At 44.1% G+C, this 20,797-nt stretch overlaps 1 protein-coding gene across 1 annotated transcript in view; it reads left to right on the top strand.

Moving 5' to 3' along the window:
* LOC142960261 (plexin-A1-like) overlaps nucleotides 1-20,797 on the top strand; it is a 110,666-nt gene that overhangs the window by 29,702 nt on the left and 60,167 nt on the right. The window contains exons 7-9 of the mRNA XM_076102028.1: nucleotides 215-415; nucleotides 10,353-10,449; nucleotides 15,392-15,615. Coding sequence (XP_075958143.1) covers nucleotides 215-415; nucleotides 10,353-10,449; nucleotides 15,392-15,615 — 522 coding nt within the window. The remainder of the gene's footprint in view (nucleotides 1-214; nucleotides 416-10,352; nucleotides 10,450-15,391; nucleotides 15,616-20,797) is intronic.

The raw sequence follows: 20,797 nt of genomic DNA on the forward strand, positions 1-20,797 counted from the left end.
GACGCTGGAATGCATCTAGAAGTACGTGGTTAGAAAGAAAAGGATTCAAAGGTGATTGTGCACATAAGGAGTTCTGCAATGCCATTTCTAATACGCAACAAATTGTCAATTAGAATAAATAGACATTCTCTCCACTCAGATCTCCACCCCACTTCGGTTTTCTCTTTTCCCAGACACGTCTCAATTCCTTTATTCATATTTGTCTCATCTCCAGGAGTGTCCTCAGATCCTGCCCTCCACCCAGATCTACATGCCCGCCGGAGTCCTGAGGCCGATCACGCTGCTGGCCCAGAACCTGCCCCAGCCGCAGTCCGGACAGAGGAACTACGAGTGCATCTTCCACATCCAGGGCAGCACGCACAGCGTCCCGGCTCTGAGGTTCAACAGCACCAGCATACAGTGTCAGAAGACAACGGTAAGGCTTGAAAAGAAAAGCACTTGATATATGCGAGTTTAGGTGCTGGCTAAAACACAGCAAAGTTTAATCTGTCAGCAGAAGCTCCATTCGGGACAGCCGCACCGCTCCACCCATTTGTAGGTTAGCCGCAGCGCGAGACAGAGAGACAAGCCGTGATGGACAAAGGCTTGAAACTGAGGCGCACGGCCACGGGGAGCGATTGTCGCCAAGCCACTCTCTTTTCACCCCTGCCTCTTAGCTCTCCGTCAAGCTGTCACCGCTAATAGGGAGCGACCATTTCAGCAATGTTAATTTCCTCAGCTCCAATCAGGGCGTGAGGCAGAGGGAAAGGCAATTTAACGACGCCAATTATGACTTACTTAACGAGACGTATGATTAAAAGGCGAGCCGCAGCGCTCTCGCTCACGGTGATGAGTCCGACGGCAAGTCCTCGGGACTCAGCGATGATTCGCTGGTTGTGAACTCTACCCAGTCAAAGGGAAAGAATGAGTCGGTCTTATGTCGGATTGTGACACGTAAAGTAGTTCTGGGGCACATTATCAAAGTTGATTTTCCAGATCGTAATGATGGCTCCAACAGCTCTTTTGTGTTTTTGGAAAGGTAATTTGTGCATATTCAGTCAGTTGTGATTCTGTAATTGCTCCATGTAGCGAATGTTCTTTTGAGATTTCTGACTTTTTGGGTTGCTATCAGGTTTTTATCAGATTTGTCCTCAGTGACCTGACTACTTGAAAGCGTATTGAATACACGGGGAGCTGCTAAAACAAACAACAACAAAATAACACAATTGCTGCACAGCGAGTTTAACTAATTGCGCACACAATTCTTTTGGAGTTCTAGCTTCATTGACTTTCTCCATTTACCTTCAGCACGGTGAGGTCCTGTCTCAGACGTCCATCACTGACATTAAAACACCAGTGCTTCTAAAAAATATGTATTGTAGATAAACCACACATCGCTTAAATACCACAGCTGTATGTCAGCTGTTTAGTTCAACCTCCGTTGCATTTTTAAGTTATGAAAGCCTCCCGACAACTGTATCGATACACACACACACACACACACACACACACACACACACACACACACACACGTTCATTTCTTCATTCCCCTGTGGACTTGAATGTTTTGTAAAACCCCAGTGTTCTCTCTGCAGGAAGCAGGAAAAACAGTAAACGGGCCTCGACAACAACTTTGCAGCAGCTTATGAAGCTAGACATGGGGGGGGGGGGGGGGGACGTTTGTGCGCGCGAGTAGATCCATGCGGCGCTGTGAACGAGTGAGCCCCCGTCTCTCCACCCTCCCCCCCCCCCATCAGGTGGGACTGTGATAGGATCCAATTAAGGGAGCTGTAGATAAAATGATGATGAATTGCAGCGCCGTGGTAGACTGACAGAAACACACACACACACACACACACACACACACATGCCTGGCAAACCACTAAAACGGAAAAGAAGGAAGCAAAAAGACAAAGAAAGAGAAAGAGCCAAAGAGAGGGGGTGAGGGAATTAGGAGTAGACAATGCAACAAAGGGTGTGATGGAGGAAGTAGAAAGAGGGGAGAGAGAATGGGAAGAATGAAGAGAGGCAGAGGGGAGGAAGGAAAGGATAAGCTCAGCAGGCAGACTTGGGGGAAACAAACAAACGAGGGAGGAAACGGAGGGAGGGAGAACGCAGACTGTAAAAGATGTGCATGTTTGAGAAAGTGACGCTGAAAGAAAAGAAAATCATGATCCGTGCAAAAGTGAAACTGCTGAGATTAACTAGAACCGCAGAGGGCGAGAGGACAGTTGGGACAATGGGGCCATTATTTTCAGATATACCTATTTGGTTGCACAATGCACAAGTTACCAACGAGGCACCCACGTTTCCACCCAACAACTGCTGCTCAAGATGCCCCTGAGCAAGGCACTTGAAAACACATAAATGATGTAAATGATGAAGCCCATGTGTGACAACACAGCTAAAAAGAGAGCTTGAATTCTGCCAGTGTGACATTATTGTCGCATGGAAATGTGGTTTGAGTGCAAATCGATCAGAGAAATCTACGTTGCGTGACCTACTCAGCTTCGACAAAAGATGAAGGCTGACTTGAAATTCAGTGTGACGGATTACACGAATCGAGCAAGTTGTCAAGATGGCTGTGTGAATGTTACACCAGACAGAAAAGATGCACCCCACCAGTTTTACTCATTAAAGGTGCAATGGGGAAGAATTTCATTTAAAACATTCAAACAATGAACCAACGTCATCAACAGAATGTGAAGAGGTTTGCAGCGTTGACGTTATATCAAAGACGTCATGCATTCGGTTTCCAGAGATATCTACTGAAATGAGCATGCTAGCCAGCTAGCCCCTGCCTGTCCTGCATGGTAATACCACTTATTCCGCAAGAGGGGATGGTGAGTCACTGTAGCTTAGAGAACCCCCTCAGTCCAACCAACATGAGAGGACGAAGAAGTAGAGCTGCCCCCGAAGGCTCGTCAATCCAAAGTGGCAGAAAGGAGGAAAATGTTGTATTTTGGTTTCATCCTTGACCCCACCAGGATTTATTTTGTTAGCGGTTAGCTTTAGCAATGAGTATTCAGCCAGCGCATTTGCGGAAGTAAACACTGATGAAAGCAGAGATGCTCTTTTTTCACCAAAATTAGCACGTATATATGCAGTTTCTTTCAAACACAACAAAACCTGCTAAAATAGGCTATCGACTATATCCTCATACAACGGTTCTTACGATGTCCTACGATAAGTTACTTCTCATATTGTGTGCGTTTCCCTACGAAAGCCTGCATCACGTGTCAATTTCTGCTCGTTACATGCATACGGTTTTTTCAAAAGAAACTTCACAGGAAAGTTACACAAGTTGCGTGACAAAAACATCAACATCAACCACTCGTTTCAGACGGGGAACTGGTGGTGACTGCTTTTATACATCTCTTACTTATTTAGTCTCCCTTCAAACGGACAAAACTTGTGGCTGAGATGACAAAAAGCCAAGAAAGGGGCAAAAATGTGCGTGTCCTCCCAGACATCTTGTTTCCAGCACTGCCGATCGGAATTGGTGTCGATAAATTTGTCCCAGGGAGTGAATGTTGATGGTAACCTTTCCCACTAAGGGCAAAAAACTGATGTTAATGGGTGTTAGTGGGGTTTTGGTCAAATGGGATAGGCGCTCCGAGTGAAGCAAAATGGTAAAACCCAGAACAATAAGCTGAAAGATGATAAAACGCTAGCTAGCCCAGATGCAAATGTTTTCATAGCCTTCCCTTTACGAGTAACTAGGTTCTTATCAATAATAATAAGTATGTTTACAGCTAAATGAAAGAGTTAACACACAGGATAAACACACAGGAGATCCTTCTATGATTGAGAGCTTGTGTACTTGCTACCATTGTATTGAGTATTCTCAGTAGGGATCTGTGTGTATATGTATCACAGCTGGCTGTGACTGGGACAGTAGAGTGTAATAAATCACAGATAAAATTAGCCGGCAGTAGATGTACACTCATCCATTCCATCTTACTGTCTCTTTGTGCATTATTTAGCCCCTCGACAAACACTCAAACATTGAACCTGTACACTGAAATACACCAGGGACCCACAGTATGCATGGGCGCACACTGGGGACGTTCACAGGAGAACACACGCTGGCACGCGCGCACACGCCGATAGGATGCCTGCAAGCTGAGTGGCTACCCACTAGTTTGTACACACACACACACACACACACACACACACACACACACATTCTCCCCAGAGGTTTGGAAGCACAACGTGAAGCAGACATATGGAGATTCTCCACATGATCTTCTTCCTAATCGTGTGGAGCAGACGGAGACTGTAGCATCAGCAACAACCAGCAACCTGCTTTACATGATTTATTACACTGACACACGTAGGCTATCAAGCACTGTGTGTGTGTGTTTGTGTGTGTGTGTGCGTGTGTGTGTGCGTGTGTGTCTGCGGGTATGAACTTCCCACTGTAAGTCCGTGCTTCTGGCACCGGTTTTGAGCAGCACAGTACACTGTGGGAGGACGACACGGTGTGTGTTTGCGTGTTCACAGTCCACAAATTGGTCAAGTCGAGACTTTTCCCAAACTTCTCAAATATTATGCATATTGCAGTAATACAGTGTAACACAGGTACAGTACACATGTGCTCTTCTCCTACAAACTACGTTTATATACCATGAATGTCTCTATGACGCCCATTTCTATAATGCATTACATAAAATACGTTATAATCTGCTTATAGCACTGAATAATTATATTTATCAGCACTCCGAACTATCCATAATACTTTATAGCAATAATCTGAACACATTAAGTATTTCAAAGTGACTTATGGGTCAAGTAACATAATGATTGCTCACTGCTATTCAGCAAGGATCACAGTCGATTATAATTCCTATTGTTGTAAAACAATATCATCTTTATATAATGAATTATAATACATATGAAAAAAGCAAAACAATTTCAGTGAGTGATGAGTAATTACAAAGTGTTATTATAATTGACCTTAGAAGTCAATATAAATTGCTTCATAAAGTGTTATGGTTCTTTTTATGAAGCATGATTGGATACTTATGAGTGCTCATAACTATAATTACACAGTGCTATAAGCAGATTGTTTTAAGTATGTTTTTAACACTATACTATAGGCTACTACACCATACACTTAGTTAAGGTGTGGGAAAGATCCTTTTGATTCATTCTTGAACATTAAAATGAGATAACAGGCTTTCTCTAACTTTACCCAAGCACTCTGAGTTACCAAACATAATAATTAAACAAATACAATATGTCTGCGGTGAACACTTTGCAGATATGCTCAATATAAAGGTCTCCTGGCGACATCAGTAAAAAAAATGCAATCAGGGCAGAAAACGTTTCCTACAAACTGCATTTGCTAATGCTAATCAGTGGCACGCACAGTGCACCAAGTATTGATTTCTCCAAATTTGGCACAAACGTCCACCTGGACTCAAGGATGTAAACTGCAACATGGCTGTGAGCTGAGGAAATAAACAGCAGGGCAGCAACTCTAGTTTAATTACCTGAACATTGTTGTTTTTTCATTTAGTGCGAACTAAAATTGTCATTAAACACATGCAAAATAGTTTGAACTGAATGGAATTGAACTGAACTTGTGCGTGTGTGTGTGAGCAGTGCATTTTTAACACACTCAGGTATCCTTCAACATGACTAATTACATGCGGGTGACCTGCACACACATATGTGCACTGTTTTTTCTTACCTTCTCCCCCTCCTCACCAGCCAGCTGCTCTGTTTTGTTAACATCGGCAGTTTTCAGTCCGTGAGACGCTCTCACACACACACACACACACACACACACACGCACACACAGGGGCCATATCTATTCATACAATCCATGGGGACACGCGATCCATGGAGACGATTCATGTTGCGAGAGAATAAACGAGTGCGGGAGCAGATAACGAATGAACCCGAGCCAGGCTGGTGTGTTACTGTAATGAGGCCAGGGACGGCTTTGTGCTCACCTTGTAGTTTTTTTCACACCTCCTCCCCTCCCTCTCCTTTTTTTTTCTGTCTCCCCCTGTCACCTCGCCTTCCTCTCTCCCTTTGTCCCCCCCCCCCCCCCCCTTGTCCCTGTACCTCTCTCCTCCCTCATCGCCTCCTTGTTTATTCTCTTCTTCCTCCCCCTATGCTCTACTCCTTTCTCTCCCTCTTTCTGTCTCCCCTCTTTTCCTCCCATTGCCTCTCCTCTCTTTCCCCTCCTCCAGTCTCCTCTCCCTCTTTCCCAAAACTTCCACTCCTCTCACTTCCCACTTATCTGCTCTCTAGCTGTCCTCCACTTGCATCCACCCAACTTTTATCTACCGTATCCTCCCCTTTTTCCTCCTACCCTTTCCTCTACCTAACTTCCTCTTTTCCTGTCCTCTCCTCTCTCTTCCCTGGGGGGGTGGGGGGGTGGGGGGGGCTTCACTATGAGTTGGCGCAGGTAGATTAATTACATGCAGCGACATGGAGGAGCTGGCCAGAGGCTTCAGTAATGAGTCTGATTACTCATCTCCAGCAGCTCTGGGCGCTCAGGGGAGGGAAGTCAGGACGGCAGGCCAGCAGAGAGGCCGCTCAGGGGGGGGGGAGCAACTTTTACCCACAGGGTTCCACCAATACAGAGTTTTTAACAGCAATGGTGCCACTGCTTTTAGATCAGAGCTCTGCCAAGAGTCAGTGACATGCCGATAGTAGCTGTTCAATGAGAAAAAACGTTTACCCAAGAGAGAGTGTTTGCACCAGAAGCTGTGTGTGTCTTCAATACCTGATCACATGTATGTTCATAGCTGTAATCGATCAAGGTGCAGCAGGCCTAACATCCAAACATCTTCACCAGTACCCCGGGAGGAACGCCTACGGAAGACAGTCCCACGGTGGCTAAAGAGATATACCCAGGGACAAAAGAAAACATAATTAGATGCAGGACATGTGGGGAAACATGAGCACGGATAATAAATCACACAAACAAAAGACAGCAACAGTTTCTCATTAAGCCGAAAAAAGATGATTTAAGGTGCAAAGTGTCCGGATGCTTTCAGCCCGTGAGTCAAAGCAACAGTGAGCTGAAACTGCAAAGGATTTGTAGAATGAAGTAAATATTTTTTTTGGGGGTCAGACATTAGACATAATCTTCGCAAATAAATGCTGATTAGTTACAGTTAGATACCATGTCAGTGTGTTGGTTGAACCCTCTGGAGCTCCAGAGATACAGGAAGAACTGCACTTTCACACACATGGCCAGAGACTTTCTAGAAGTAAACATGTTAAGAAAAGTTTTAAAACAAGCTTTTTAATGTGTATGTCTTGTGTATGTTTACTGTATTGAATGCATTTAAATGCTTTTGTTTCAGCATACCCACTTCTCAATTCAAAGTGTCTCAGTCTGAGTTAGTCCTCACTTGATATTCAAACACAGATCCTTCAAAATGTTGCCATTTGGTAAAGACAGCTTCAAGTAGAGGTGATGGCTTCAGCCCTGTCCCATAATTAGATGTACTTTCATGCCACACTTCATGTTTTCAAAAGGTGACTGTCTAACCGAGACTTCCTTCCATCAAAAAGACTGCAAGCATACTTCCATTGAGAAGACGCATTGTCCGTGTTAACTGAACCCCGAAGTCGTGGCAAAGCGACGTCGGGTGCCACCCGCACTTCTAAATCTCATCAGAGAAGAATTTTCAAATTTCAGAGGTCAGAGTAGAGTATATAACCGGTGCCCGACGAGACCGGTGTGATGCATTATTTAAGTGTCGGCTTAAAGAGACGCTCCCCCGATGTGGCTTTAATACTCTTTAGATGAGGTTCCAGCCAGCGACATGGCTGTAGATGTCAGGCAGGGTGGGGCCACGTTGTAATATCCCAATGTTTGAGGGATCCGTCGAAATGCATGGAATTTCCTACGGACATTCCTGACCCCCAAACGATGAAGCCAATGGACTCTGGTGATCTCTTGACTTTTCCTCTAGCGCCACCATGAGGTTGACATTTTTGGTTTCGAGGGAACTTGTCTCGACTACTATTGGATTGATTGCCTTAAAAGTTTGTGTACTTTCCCCGTTAGGATAAATTGTCATAACTTTTTTGATAATGCAGACTTTACATCAAGCACCGTCATCAGGTTAAAATGTCAGTCTCTCCTGCAAAGCGAATGTCATTCCCATCAGCCTCAGCTGTAGCTTTTTTTGCGGTTGCGTGCTAATTGGTAAATGTTAGCATGCTACCACGCAGAACTAAGACACTGGAAATGTTGTCATTGTGAGAACGTTAGTTTGACTCTTTGTCGTATTAACTTATGTCTCCTTTTTTATAACGACTAAAACAAGATCAAACTGGGATCTTATAAAAAGTTTTACACATCGCTAGTTCAATGTCACACCTCAGTGTAGCGTTGTCTTGTGTGCTCTCCTGAAGTTCTTTCTCCTTCTGCTGCCTCTTCTCTCCTCTCCTCTCCTGACTCCCTTTCCGTGTGTCCTCCTTATTTTTCAGTATAAAACCGGCCCTAAAACCCGTCTTTTAACTCCAAAGTGTCCCCCGGGCGAAGCGAGTCAGTGGGCGATTGCTCAGCGTGACCGGGCAGCGCGGTGTCACAGTGTGGTTTTGGGTCGGCGCTTCAAACTATGTGACAGCATGAATAAAGCATGATGTGGCGAGCAGCAGGGTGGGGGGACTGACGAGAGAACAAGCTCACCCAGTGTCTTGGTGACGGCAAACAAGTCAGAACCCTTAAAGTTTAATGGGAGACACGCCGCAGAGAGGAGTGTGTGTGTGTGTGTGTGTGTGTGTGGAGAGCCTGTGGTTTCACTGGGCCTGGGAGCTGCCGTACACAGGCCTTTAAACAGTGGGGCGTAATGGTGATGCTAATAAAGTCAGCGGCCTACCTCATGTGTGATGGATCAGGGTCACGCTGAACTAGTGGGTAGGGAATAAGCCCGTTCAGCTTTTCCTTTGTGGCAAAAGAGTGTTTTGGTTGAATCCCCGTGCTGCTGACCTCCCAGAATCCTGTGGTTCCAATGGTCTGTGCTCCTGTCAGCTTCTGAACGGTCTCAATAGAGATCCAGACTTCCCACATTCCTTCCTCTGTGGCCGCTTACAATGTCTCCTATTTTTCTTTTGCCCCACTTGTTTGTGCTCTTTTCTTTCTTCTGTTCGCCCCTTTATTTCATGGCCTTCTCCCCGAGGCCTCCTCGAGGCTTGAACTGAACCCATTACTGATCTGAAATAACAGCGCGTCTTTGCTTTGACAGCGGTTAACGTCCATATCAGTAGCATATCTGCTTTGCTGGTATACAGGCAACCCGTTTTAACAGGGCCCACCCTTTTAGACCATCAGCAGCGGCTTTACAGAATCCATGTCTGCAAATCTGTGTTACAGCCTTGCAAAAGAAGCGATAAAGGTTATTGCTGCTGCCATAAAGGTTTTGGTGGTTTCACGCTTTTTTTTTTTGTTACCTGAAAGCCACCGTAGTTCTCCCAGGAGGGCGGAGCAGAACTTTTGGCTTCAATCTGCAACGTCTGTGCTATTTGCCACCGTTAAATCCGACACATTGCGTCTATAACTTGTGTGTGGGAAGACAACAACAGCCCGACTTTATCTACACACATAACAACATCCTCAGGTATGAATATGGGATTCACACGCCGTGATATTTGAGTCATGGTAATAAATCAGAGAAGAGTGGAGGAAAGTTTTGACTGCATTATAAGTGTGTGTCTGTGTGCGTGTGTGTGTGTGTGTGTGTGTGTGTGTGTGTGTGTGTGTGTGTGTGTGTGTGTGTGTGTGTGTGTGTGTGTGTGTGTGTGTGTGTGTGTGTGTGTGTGTGTGTGTGTGTGTGTGTGCGTGCGTGTCTCAGGCCCCATTGCCCATATGGGATGGTCGAGTCCCGTCTATCAAATCCAGTGTGTCAGGGAGCAAATTGGAAATGCCAATTTCACTTTACGCTGCTCCGCATCTTATCTCTCGCTCGCCCTCATCCCACCACTTACCTCATGCGTAAATGAATAAGGTCCTCTCTCACGTCTACCACTGTCTGATTCCCGTCCGCTTTCACCTCTCTGACCGCTTCTCCTCCTCCTCCTCCTCCTGCTTCTTCCTCCTATCTCATCTTCTCTCCCTCCACCCCGCCTCACCTCCTCTCCTCCCTTCCCCCGTCCCTGTCTCCCTTTGCCCATGCCTGTTCAGCTGTAACCCATCTGTTATTTCTCTGTGTGTATTTCTGGGAAAGAAAATGTCTGTTGTGGCGAATAAGGATTTGTGCATGCTCGTCTGCGATGAGCAAGCCGGTGGCGAGTCACTTTGCAAAAGATACGATACCTCATGCAATTCCCATGTGCATCGGATCCATTATCAATTAACGTCTCCTCACACCGACTCTCTGTTTCTCTGTGTGTCTCAGTACGACTACGAGGGCGGTGACATCAGTGACCTACCGGTCGACCTCTCCGTGGTGTGGAATGGAAACTTCGTGATCGACAACCCGTTCAACATTCAAGGTAGAGCTTTTTCTCTCTGTCTCTCTGTCTCTCTCTCTCTCTCTGTCTCTCTGTCTCTGTCTCTCTCTCTCTCTCTGTCTCTCTCTCTCTCTGTCTCTCTGTCTCTGTCTCTCTCTCTCTCTCTGTCTCTCTCTCTCTTTGTCTCTCTCTGTCTCTCTGTCTCTCTCTGTCTCTCTGTCTCTCTCTCTCTTTGTCTCTCTCTGTCTCTCTGTCTCTCTCTGTCTCTCTGTCTCTCATTTCGGTGGAGAAAAAAAAGATAATAATTTGAATCGACCCCGCTTGTTTATCTGTATGTAATGATTTTCTGTGAGGCAACAACGGTTGTGCAGTCCCCCCCCCCCCCTTCATCAGAAATTTGTAATTTCATTTTTGACAGCCATCAGGGAGAGAGGTGAAAGTGTACCATCCGTTTGAAAAACAAAAAACACAATTCTTCTTGTCTCGTGGGATAAAAGAGAGGCAGGAGGGAGTGATTGATGGACGGCAATGATAACAAACAAACATCCAACGAGGAAATTAATAGGGATGGATGTTAGAGGGGAAGATAAACAAATGGCGAAACCAATTGGCAGAAGAAGGGAAGAACGCTGGATGACAGGTTGATAAATGCAGCATGTAATGGGGAGGGGGGGGGGGGGGGGTTTGAATACAGGGATTGATAAAGAAGAACAGAAAGCGACACGGAAGGATGGCATTTATTATTTTTAATCGCTATTTGTGCATGAAGTGGAAAACAATTACCAATTCTAAATTCTTTATCAAGTGTAATACATTGGGTGGTGGAGGCTAATGACTTTAGACGTCCCATTGCACCAGATAATGTGAGTCTTGCTCTCGAGTGTGTCGTACAGTGTTTTGCAAGTCTGGAGTCTGATTAACTAAAACCCTTCCTACTGTATTCTCTCCTGCTTTTCTTCCTGTTCCGTTCACCGTTCGTTTCAGTGCATGTTTTAATCTCTCTTTGTGTTCCATGTGACCTCGTTTTGATGAATGTCAGACGTGCACTTCTCTTTTTATTTTATTTTTTTTTGCAGATTGCTTGGAAATTTGTCGCTTATCGGTCACGGCCCAATTCTCCTCCCTGTGTTGTTTTGTTTGAAATGTGCTCCTTTTTTTGATGTTTTCAGTCTGTCCGTGCTGAAAGATCCCGTCTGAGGATTAAAGTCCTGAGTTTAGCTCGCGCTGAGAAACATTGTAGCGGCCACAACAAAACAAATAATCACATTTATGTGCAATCAAGTAGATGAACTGCACGGTTAATGACTGTTCCCTAATCAGAAAAGCACTCAACTGATCAATACAGCCCTGTATTTATATGGATCAGTACTATATTAGCATCTGTTTTGTGAGTCAAGTAATTCTGTACATTACGGTTTAGACAGAAACATTTATCAAATAAATACATATTATATACTACTGTTAATACTTTGAAAAAGTGTTCCGCTCAATATGTCGTTCCTCCAAACTAAGTAGCACTTTGTCTTTTGAGGAGCCTTTTATAATAAAGTGTCACGACTTCATGAGGTTAAGTTACTGAGGGCGCCTTCATTCTCCATGTGCTCTGTTTGGTTTGGTTCCTTAACGCTGATGTAACGTCAAACAACCGGACAGAGATTGTTTGGGTTCCCAGTCCGCTCCCAAGTAAACTGTAGCAACTACTTGTTGCTGTCAACTTGTCTTCTTCCTGCTCACCATGCGGCGCTGACGATGCATGATGACAATCACGCACACTGTCCAATAAAGTAGTTACCTGTCAGTCCGTACGACTTCATGATCGCTCCTCTTCTGAGCACATAATACCTACAGACATTCATGTTCCCCAGAGGATGAATCCTAATGACTTTGATGACTTTCCCCTGACTTGTAGCGCCATCATCATTTTCTATTAGTCCAACACTTTTGCTCATCTCCAAAATCCTGCATTACCATCAGGCTCAGCTGTACTCGACTGCAAGACATCAGCACTGTTAAGCCCCTGACAATTTTCCAGCAAGGACGGCGGCGCGGACAAGCCAATTTTCTTGTTTTCACTTTTCTCCGCCCAGCCACGTCTAAGTGGTTAGAAAATGTTGGATATGCATGGACAGGCGCAAACCTACCGCAAGGAACCCTCCAGAGAAAAAGTGCACATTATTGTTTCTCCAAATCCTCAAATTTCCTCCCAGCTCACTGTTGATACTTTGGAAATAAACACAGTTCACAGTTAAGGTAAAAACCCCTGAGCTGGTGAGGAATTTAGGGGATTTTGCTCCCTAAATATGGAGAGCTTTTTTTTTTTTGTACATCTCAAAGATCATAGTGTGAAACGTGGCTTAAGGATGCATCTTGGCAGTGCAGATGCTTGTATCTGGATATATCAGGATTAAACTGAACTAAGGGCGTTTGAGTTGTTGTTGTTTTACTGCAGAGTTAGCCAGCAAACTCCTGAAACGAGTGAGTGCTTTGTATGTGACAGCAGTGGTGTTGAGAGTTTGGGAGTGTGAAATCCAATGATCTTAGAGGCGCCGTGTGTGAACTTGACAAGTATGCTCCTGTTGTTCAGACTATGAGCAAGCTATGCTCGCTGTTCCACTTTTCTAGGTAGCAGAGAATTTGTGCGGGCAGCACCCAAAGCCAAAGACCGATTTAGACTGAAGTTTGAATCAACAACCCTATCAAACCCCCCTTAGATGAGTTTTGTGCTAAAGCCTCACAGAATACCTATTAGGATTGACTTCAATACGATGCTTAGTGTTGAAAAAAGCACACATTATAAAACCATCCTCACTCATACAAATCTCATAAAGACTGTCTCCTCCTTTCTTCCCTCTCCATCCCCTATTAATCCCTCTCGCCTCCATCCCCGTCTTTCTCTCTCTGAGTCGGAGCCGTATTATCCGTCTGAGGCACAGCCGCCCGGCGCTGGCCCGGCTTTGCCCCGGTGTAAAGTGGAGATGTTAATGTTAATTAAATCATTCATTTGGTTCAGATTAATTAGCGCCGCAGCTACTTTTAAGCTGAGCCGTGGCTAATCAGATTAGGCCCGAGCGGAGGGCCGTGGTGGGCAGATGGATACGTGAGAAGCTGGCTTTGAAGTCCGGCCGCCTTCTGTCTGCCGATGAGGAGGAGGAGGAGATTCCTCCATGCTCTGTAGCTTTTATTTTTTCATTTTTTTTTTTCACCTCAGTTCGTTTCAAATCTGTTTAACAGGTGTGACAGCAAATAAACCTGCCTGCAGGCTTTGGCATTATAGTATCAACTGAGATTAGAATGATAGAGTTTAACAGATGTACAAATGGTACCAAAAAGAAGAGAAAAAGACACCTGTCCCTTTACCTGCACCTCTCTCTCTCTCTTTGCATGTGACTTTCTCTCCTCTCTCTTGTTTTTACTTGTCATGCAGATTCTTTTGGTCTCGTTTCTCTCAACCTCTCTCCCTCTCTCTCTGGCTCTAATCTGTTTCTCTGATTCTCTCGGCCTCGCGGGGCCTCACCATCAACAATTCATGTTGCTGTTTTGTTAACAAGCGCAGCTAAAATGTACCCTCCACCTCCTCCCCCCTGCCTTTCATCTCCCCCTCGTCTCTCTTCTCAGGTGTTTGAGTTTTGAATATTTATTTATCTAGTAATGTATTCATTTTTTTTTTTTTTACTTTTAATGACTTTTTCCACTCCATAGAGTTGAGAGAATTTTTCTTTTTTTCACACAACAAATTATCAATTCCCTATTGGCGTTAGAAGACATTACCTGTTGAATTAATTTCTATAATATCCCTCTAGGTTGCTTGTTCATTTTTTTCCCCTCTGTTTATCTGTGGAAACAGTTATTTTCTCACTGTCACAGCCTCGTAGTGGTAATAATCACCTACTGTAGGTTTTAGGCGTTTGACATTCATTTATTCTCTCTCTCTCTCTCCCTCTCTCTCTCTCTCTCTCTCTCTCTCAAGCTCACAGACACAAACTCCTGATTACTTTTTTTACTTTTTTTCCCTTGCCACCTTTGCTTTCTTTTAAATTAACAGTTTACAGAACTTTCTGTTCATCAAACAAATATTTCTCAAGCAGTATGCGAAAGGCAGAGTTTCCAAAATAATGCGACTAGTTCCTGCATTTACGTCATATGACTTAATAAACATGTAGCCTACTCCAGCCTGCTGTAGAAAAATGGAAGAAAAATCTGTTTTGAAACATGATACAGGTTTTCTGTGCAGTTAGATGAATAATATGTTCAACATTTTGGGAAATATTGTTATGCACTCTTTTCTGAGGGTCAAGTGAGGAGATCTCTGTCTTATCTATATGCTTAATATGATGATACAACCAGTTATTTCTCTGTAGCTTAGCATAACGATTGGAAATAGGAAAAACAGCTAACCTGACACTGTGCAAAGGTAAAAAAAAATAAAGACGTAAATAAATGTCAACCAGCACCTCTAGAGCTCACAAGCTCACAAGCTCCCACGGCACTTGAGTTGGCCTCCGCTACGCTAGCTTTCAAATTACATGTATTTTCTTATCGAGGGATTCTTTCATAGCTCTTTCTGAAAAGCTAAAACATGAAATAATGATAAAATAAACTCTCTTTGAGCAGAACAAGGGTGTGACTTTCCTTTTCCTCTGGAATATACCTCTGTGTCCTAATGCAGGCTTGCTGCTAACTGAAAAAGCTTTACTAAATTAGCTGGGTTAGCTAGCTAGTTAGCCATCTTCACCAGCTGTTTTTCAGAAGTCGGTAAGCTAGCAGGCTAATTTTCTAACACCATACATGCCATGGCCATATAAAAATGAATGTCACAGCCTTTGTGTGCATTCATGTATTGATCCGAGTCGCAAATGAACATCTTAGTTTGCAAGTTAGATAAAGTGAGCTATGACAAACTGCTGTTCAGTGAAATGTTTGTACGATTACAACTCCAGTCACATAACACGTGTCTCTCTCCCACTCTCTCCGTCTCTCCGGCCAGCCCACCTGTACAAGTGCAGAGCGTTGCGGGACAGCTGTGGCATGTGCCTGAAGGCCGACCCCAGGTTTGAATGCGGTTGGTGCGTCCAGGACAGGAAGTGCTCCCTCAGGCAGGAGTGCAACGGTGGAGGACATTTCCACCTCCCGCTGCAGCTGGCGGAAGGCGGAGGATGGATGCACGCCACCTCTGGAAACAGCCGCTGCACCCACCCCAAGATCACTAAGGTAGGTGGTGCGTCTGTGTTTCTTTGTGCGACTACATAGAGAGATTCCACAAAAACACCACGGATTGAACAGGCTGTGAGTTTGTGTCTTTGAGAGGATGCTAATGTGCTTTCAGGCTACTTGTAAGTGCTTTTTCTACTGCTTAATGAGGAACACTGGCCAGGTGGACAAAGAGAGACTGCTGGCTTCTTTTCAGACAGAGAACGTGCTCCAAATCACAGAAGAGTTCAACTTTGTAAAGGAGATCACGTGATACGGACAGCATTTTATTCATTTTTTTATGAGCCAGTGCTGAAAACATGGAGTTTTGATGCTACATCGGCAGAAACCAGAATGGGCTGTGGCCTGTTTTTTGACCATATAAACTAAAGGCACAATTACAATGTAATGGAACCAACAAATACAATAACTTCTTGTCACTGCTTTAGTTGTTGTTTAGTGTCAAATCTATCTATCAGTTTGGTAGTGATAGCAAGTTCTAGTGGTCTGTCATTTGGTTCGTGATTTTTACTTTTATGTGGAAAACCAATTGATGATGCCAAATTTAGGAAATATCAAACGCAGTTCATTTTGAGGTCTCGGTAGCTTGGTAATTGTTCAGAATTTGAATGACTTGTAATCTTAAAATGTAATCTATGAGACATTTTTTTAAATATAACCATTTCAAATAACACACACTCAAAATTCAGTTTGTATGGCGTCCGTGCACCTTTAATCGAGACAGTGGTAGGAAAGAAAGAAAAGAACATCTGACAGCCACAGTCGGCAACAACCAAAAGAAACTCCCCTCATCAAAACTCCCCACAAATGTTACATTTCTAAAATCCCCTGCAAAGAAAAGCAACACGGCTTCTCTGAGCACCACTTCATAATCTGGTCAACCCGTTGATGGATGCTAAGTCACCTGCGGAGATCCAAAGCTGGTAGACCTTGATAGGCCGTTGCGTCAGCTCTCTTTGTCGAAGTCCCCGTGGTCACGAAAGCCCTACGTGTCCTGAACCGGGAACGAGTAGCTCCATGTTAATGTGCCGCTATTAAGACACACACTTGTTGGGACCTTGTGCCTGCCCTTGGCACAGACATGGTATTATTACTCACTGTTACATCACACTGGTACTCCGCAGAGAGAGAGAAGCACGTAGAGGTTTGTTTGGTTTGATTCGCTCTTGAACCGTCTTTTCGGTTGCTTCATCTCTGTATGTCACTGTCTCTCTGTGCATCGATGTGTTTGGAAGGCTCAAAGGGTCGAAATCCAGCATTGGTCAGATGCGTTTTACAATCATTCATATCTGTATCGTTTCTTTCCTTTTTTTGTTTCTGGATCTTTTTCCTACCCGCCTTTCTTTCTGTCGTGACTTTCAGTGGGTATTAGTCACAGACGTAATAAACAACAGCCCTTCTCAGAAGCGTTATTGTCTAACAAAAGGCAATGGAAACTAATTAATTTCATATCCGTAGCAGCTACAAAAGCTGTGAATAGGATGAGATATTTAGGCTTGATTTCAGCTCAAATGAGCATTTAATGAATGAGATGATTATCTTGATACCAGTGGTGTAATCTGTGTCACTTAAGGACATTCCCCACTTGGTTTTATCTGTTCTCATTTGTTTTAAGAGCAATTAGTCTCATTAAAGACTGTCTACTTGTACACACATCAGCTGAATATCTTAAGAAAGTAGACTTTTTCATCTAAATCTTTTGACCATATCTCAATATATTGTGTTTTTTTCTCTCTTGATATAAGTCAAATCATTAATGTAAGGTCACTTCATTGGTTTAGACCAAATTTGTGTTGATTTGATTCTGAGTATCTCACTCTTCATCATGCAGGGCTGGTAATGTCACGCACGTTAAATCCTTTACAACTGCTAGTACAGGGCCTGTTCGGAGCGAGCCGGCTGCCTGACCCCTATAAGTTCTGCTTGCAGCGCTCATTGCTCGTTCACTCCAGAAGAAAAGAAGAGTCCGGTTGTAACGTGAGTGAACGACAGTCAATGAGCCGTGTCCGTTGAAGCCCCGCCCCCGCTGCTGCACAGAGCGCTATCGCTTGTTTGTTCAAAGTTTATAGATATTGAATGTGTCCAGTGTTCAAACTGCACATACGTACCTTTGACACTGCAGGTCGTTGGGTCCCCAGCGATACATCCACAGTGTGAAGTAGATCGAATGAACAGTTCTTGAGGCATGCGAAGGACGCACACACATACATACAGAGAGAGGTGCGTTGCTTTATACCGAGATCACTTGGTCTAGATAAAAGAGTTACATAAATGTGTGAGAAATGAGAGAATTATGTAAATGTGAAGGGAAGATGCAGGTTTCTGCAGTTCTTCTGGTTTTATTCCGACACAACTTGTTAGTGGTGCTGCTTACTGCTGTTTGGTGTCTAACAGTGGTTGTGCACAGCGACATACTCACCGTCCATGTGAATATCTGTGTTTGTGAATGCATGCAATAAACATGCATTCACAAAATGAAATAAGAAAAATAGTATCTACATTCATGAGCAAAGGCGAGGGCTGTGCATGAATCTGCGTGCGTGTTTTTGTGCGCACACAAGGGCACGAGAAGGGAGAGTAAGAGGGATGTGTTTTTATATTGTGATAATAGTACAAGTAGAGTGAGGCTGGGAGTAATGAATGACTGAAGAGTTATGGTGGAAAGACACCTTGATATCAATAGAAGATGTCTATATTCTCTTGATTCATGGATTCATGTTTGCCCTGTTTAGTTTATATTACCTTCCAGGACAGTTTTATTTGTAATTTTCATAGCAGATCAGCCGTTATGAGTACGGATACAGCACATGAGCTTTTCATTTAACAGGCATTCTGTTGACTTGAATGGGCTTGTGAAGAATCGGTTATTTTAAACCACCCGATGCTGGTTATGTGATAATCTGATGCTTACATTTCATTATGTGAACACACCATAAAATGGGCACACAACTGGTTGCTTGTTCATCCGTTCTCTCCCTTTTAATGTTTGGTAGTCTGGACCTTTGTGCTGATACTCACCACATATCCATTGACCCTTCAGCGTTGAAGTCTTGGATTCTGGATCCCTCAAGTGACACATCAGCTCATCCACCATCCCTAACCTACAGATATGACCTCCAGTCCGTCTTGATTCTGCTTATACGGCTGAATCCTCTGCAGCTGAGGAGACTGGGTGCATGTTTTTGCCGTTTGCTGTCCCTATTTTTTAATGGTTAAAAAGTCTTTGAAGGCCAAGAATTGTTTGCTAATTTCTCACAATGGTTGACGATAGCAATTGTCGAGTCCTGTGGATCCCATTGAAAGCAAGAACCTTTTAATAACGTCATATTCTCCGAACACCTCAAATCTAATTTTGAGAAAATGTAGTTGCTAATTTAACATTCCTACATTTTACAAATATTGAAACATCACAACTATAGATTATTCATTTGTTTGAGGCAGTGTTTCAAGAAAGAAAAAAAGGCCCACACATTTCCCGCACTCCCCGTTTGATGGAACCATTCCCACAGAATTCCCAAACTGTTTTCTGACCACATGGACAACTTTCCCAGTTTTTAACAGCTGTTACCTTTCCATGGCTCACGTGCTATTGGTTACCGCTCAGACCACAGCAAGGTTACCATGTTTCAGCACACACACACACACACACACACACACACACACACACACACACACACACACACACACACACACACACACACACAAATGTGTGTACAGGCTAGATGACAGACTACTAGGAAACCACTGCTCTAATGTTGATGATCTGATGTGGCAACCCTGTGGTTAGGGCTGCAATATTATGTCTACACCACCACATAGCGACGCCACACTACTTTACCTCCAGTGGATTCCTGGTCAGTGGTATCCATTTTAAATTTATTGATACCTCCAAAGCACAGCTCCCCATAGACTACACTGATATAAAGCCAAACTTCTTCTCCAGGTCTGAGTTGTCTCAAAATTGGAAAACGGGTGAAGGGAAATCCTTTTTTTCATTCATCCTTTTTTCATAGACAACACGCTTTCTCAATTTGAACTGCGGTTCTCTCCAAAATTGCTTAGCTTACCCCAACTGTGCTGGCTAATGTAGCCTTAACACTGAATGAAAATGACGCCAGAGCAGCCGGATGTGTACACTAAGTCCAAATCTTTTCACCAACAAAACAGCTAAGCAGGAATGTAACGTGAGGCGGAGTGGTGATGCATTGGCCATTCAGTCTGACCATCGGTCTTTTAGCTGACCTGCTCCAGGTTGCGGTGGTTAGCGGCTAGTAGCTGGCAGCGCTAGCAAGCATTTGTGGTCCGTGTGTCAGTTCAGTCCTAGATCAGTTCGGCTGCTCGCGAGGAACAACTCAAACTGCTTTCCTTTTGAGTTACATCCGGAGTCTTGTCAGTTAGGGTTTGAACGTGGTGGCGTCGTATCAGATCGCCATCCTGCCAAAACTGCCTGAGGTCTGTTTCCAGCTTTCAGGGCATCTGTACTTTACATTCCTCAGAGACTGGTGGTTATGGGCTCGAATGTGGTGGTGCTGTGTCAAATCACTCCAACATGAGTCTAGAGTTGCTTTGAGGTCCCAATTCCACACTGTGGCGTCTGCCTGCATGCCCACAGGCTCAGTGAGCACTGGTTGTCTTGTTATGTGTTGCCATACTTTGATACTTCCAAGAGTTTCTGAGGTTCCATATGAAATGTAAATGGCACACAACCAATAACTAGGAGGTGTGGTGGTCTGGCTCCACGCTCTGTACCACAGCGATCATGTTTCAGGTACATAGCTAGAGATCAAAATGTGGCTTATTAGAGGCGATGTTATTGCTGTTTGTTCTAAACAACGTTGGCGGCTCCTAAAAAGGTTCGCCTAAATGCAGTTCTATCTTCATTGAAAGAAGAGCAAAGGCTGTTCTCAGTGGAAAGGATTATTTCACTCTTTTCCCGGCTGGCTTCGCCAAAGACTTTGACTGACAGATGTTTTTTCCAATAACCAGCTCTTAAGTCGTTTTTGGAAGGGCCTGCCCTGTCACAAACATTTTCCAACGACGTCTTCTCTGGAAGAAACCATCTGACGCGTCAGGTTACCAGTTAAATGAAATGTGCGCCCTTCAAAACTGTTCTCATATAAAGTATGGATGTACCCCCCCCTTCAGATGATGGTAGTAATCCTTTTTAACAGCTCTCCTCTTC

This window comes from Anarhichas minor, unplaced genomic scaffold, assembly GCF_050575085.1.
Source record: "Anarhichas minor isolate MPS153535 unplaced genomic scaffold, ASM5057508v1 ptg000003l, whole genome shotgun sequence".
Classification (NCBI taxonomy): domain Eukaryota; kingdom Metazoa; phylum Chordata; class Actinopteri; order Perciformes; family Anarhichadidae; genus Anarhichas; species Anarhichas minor.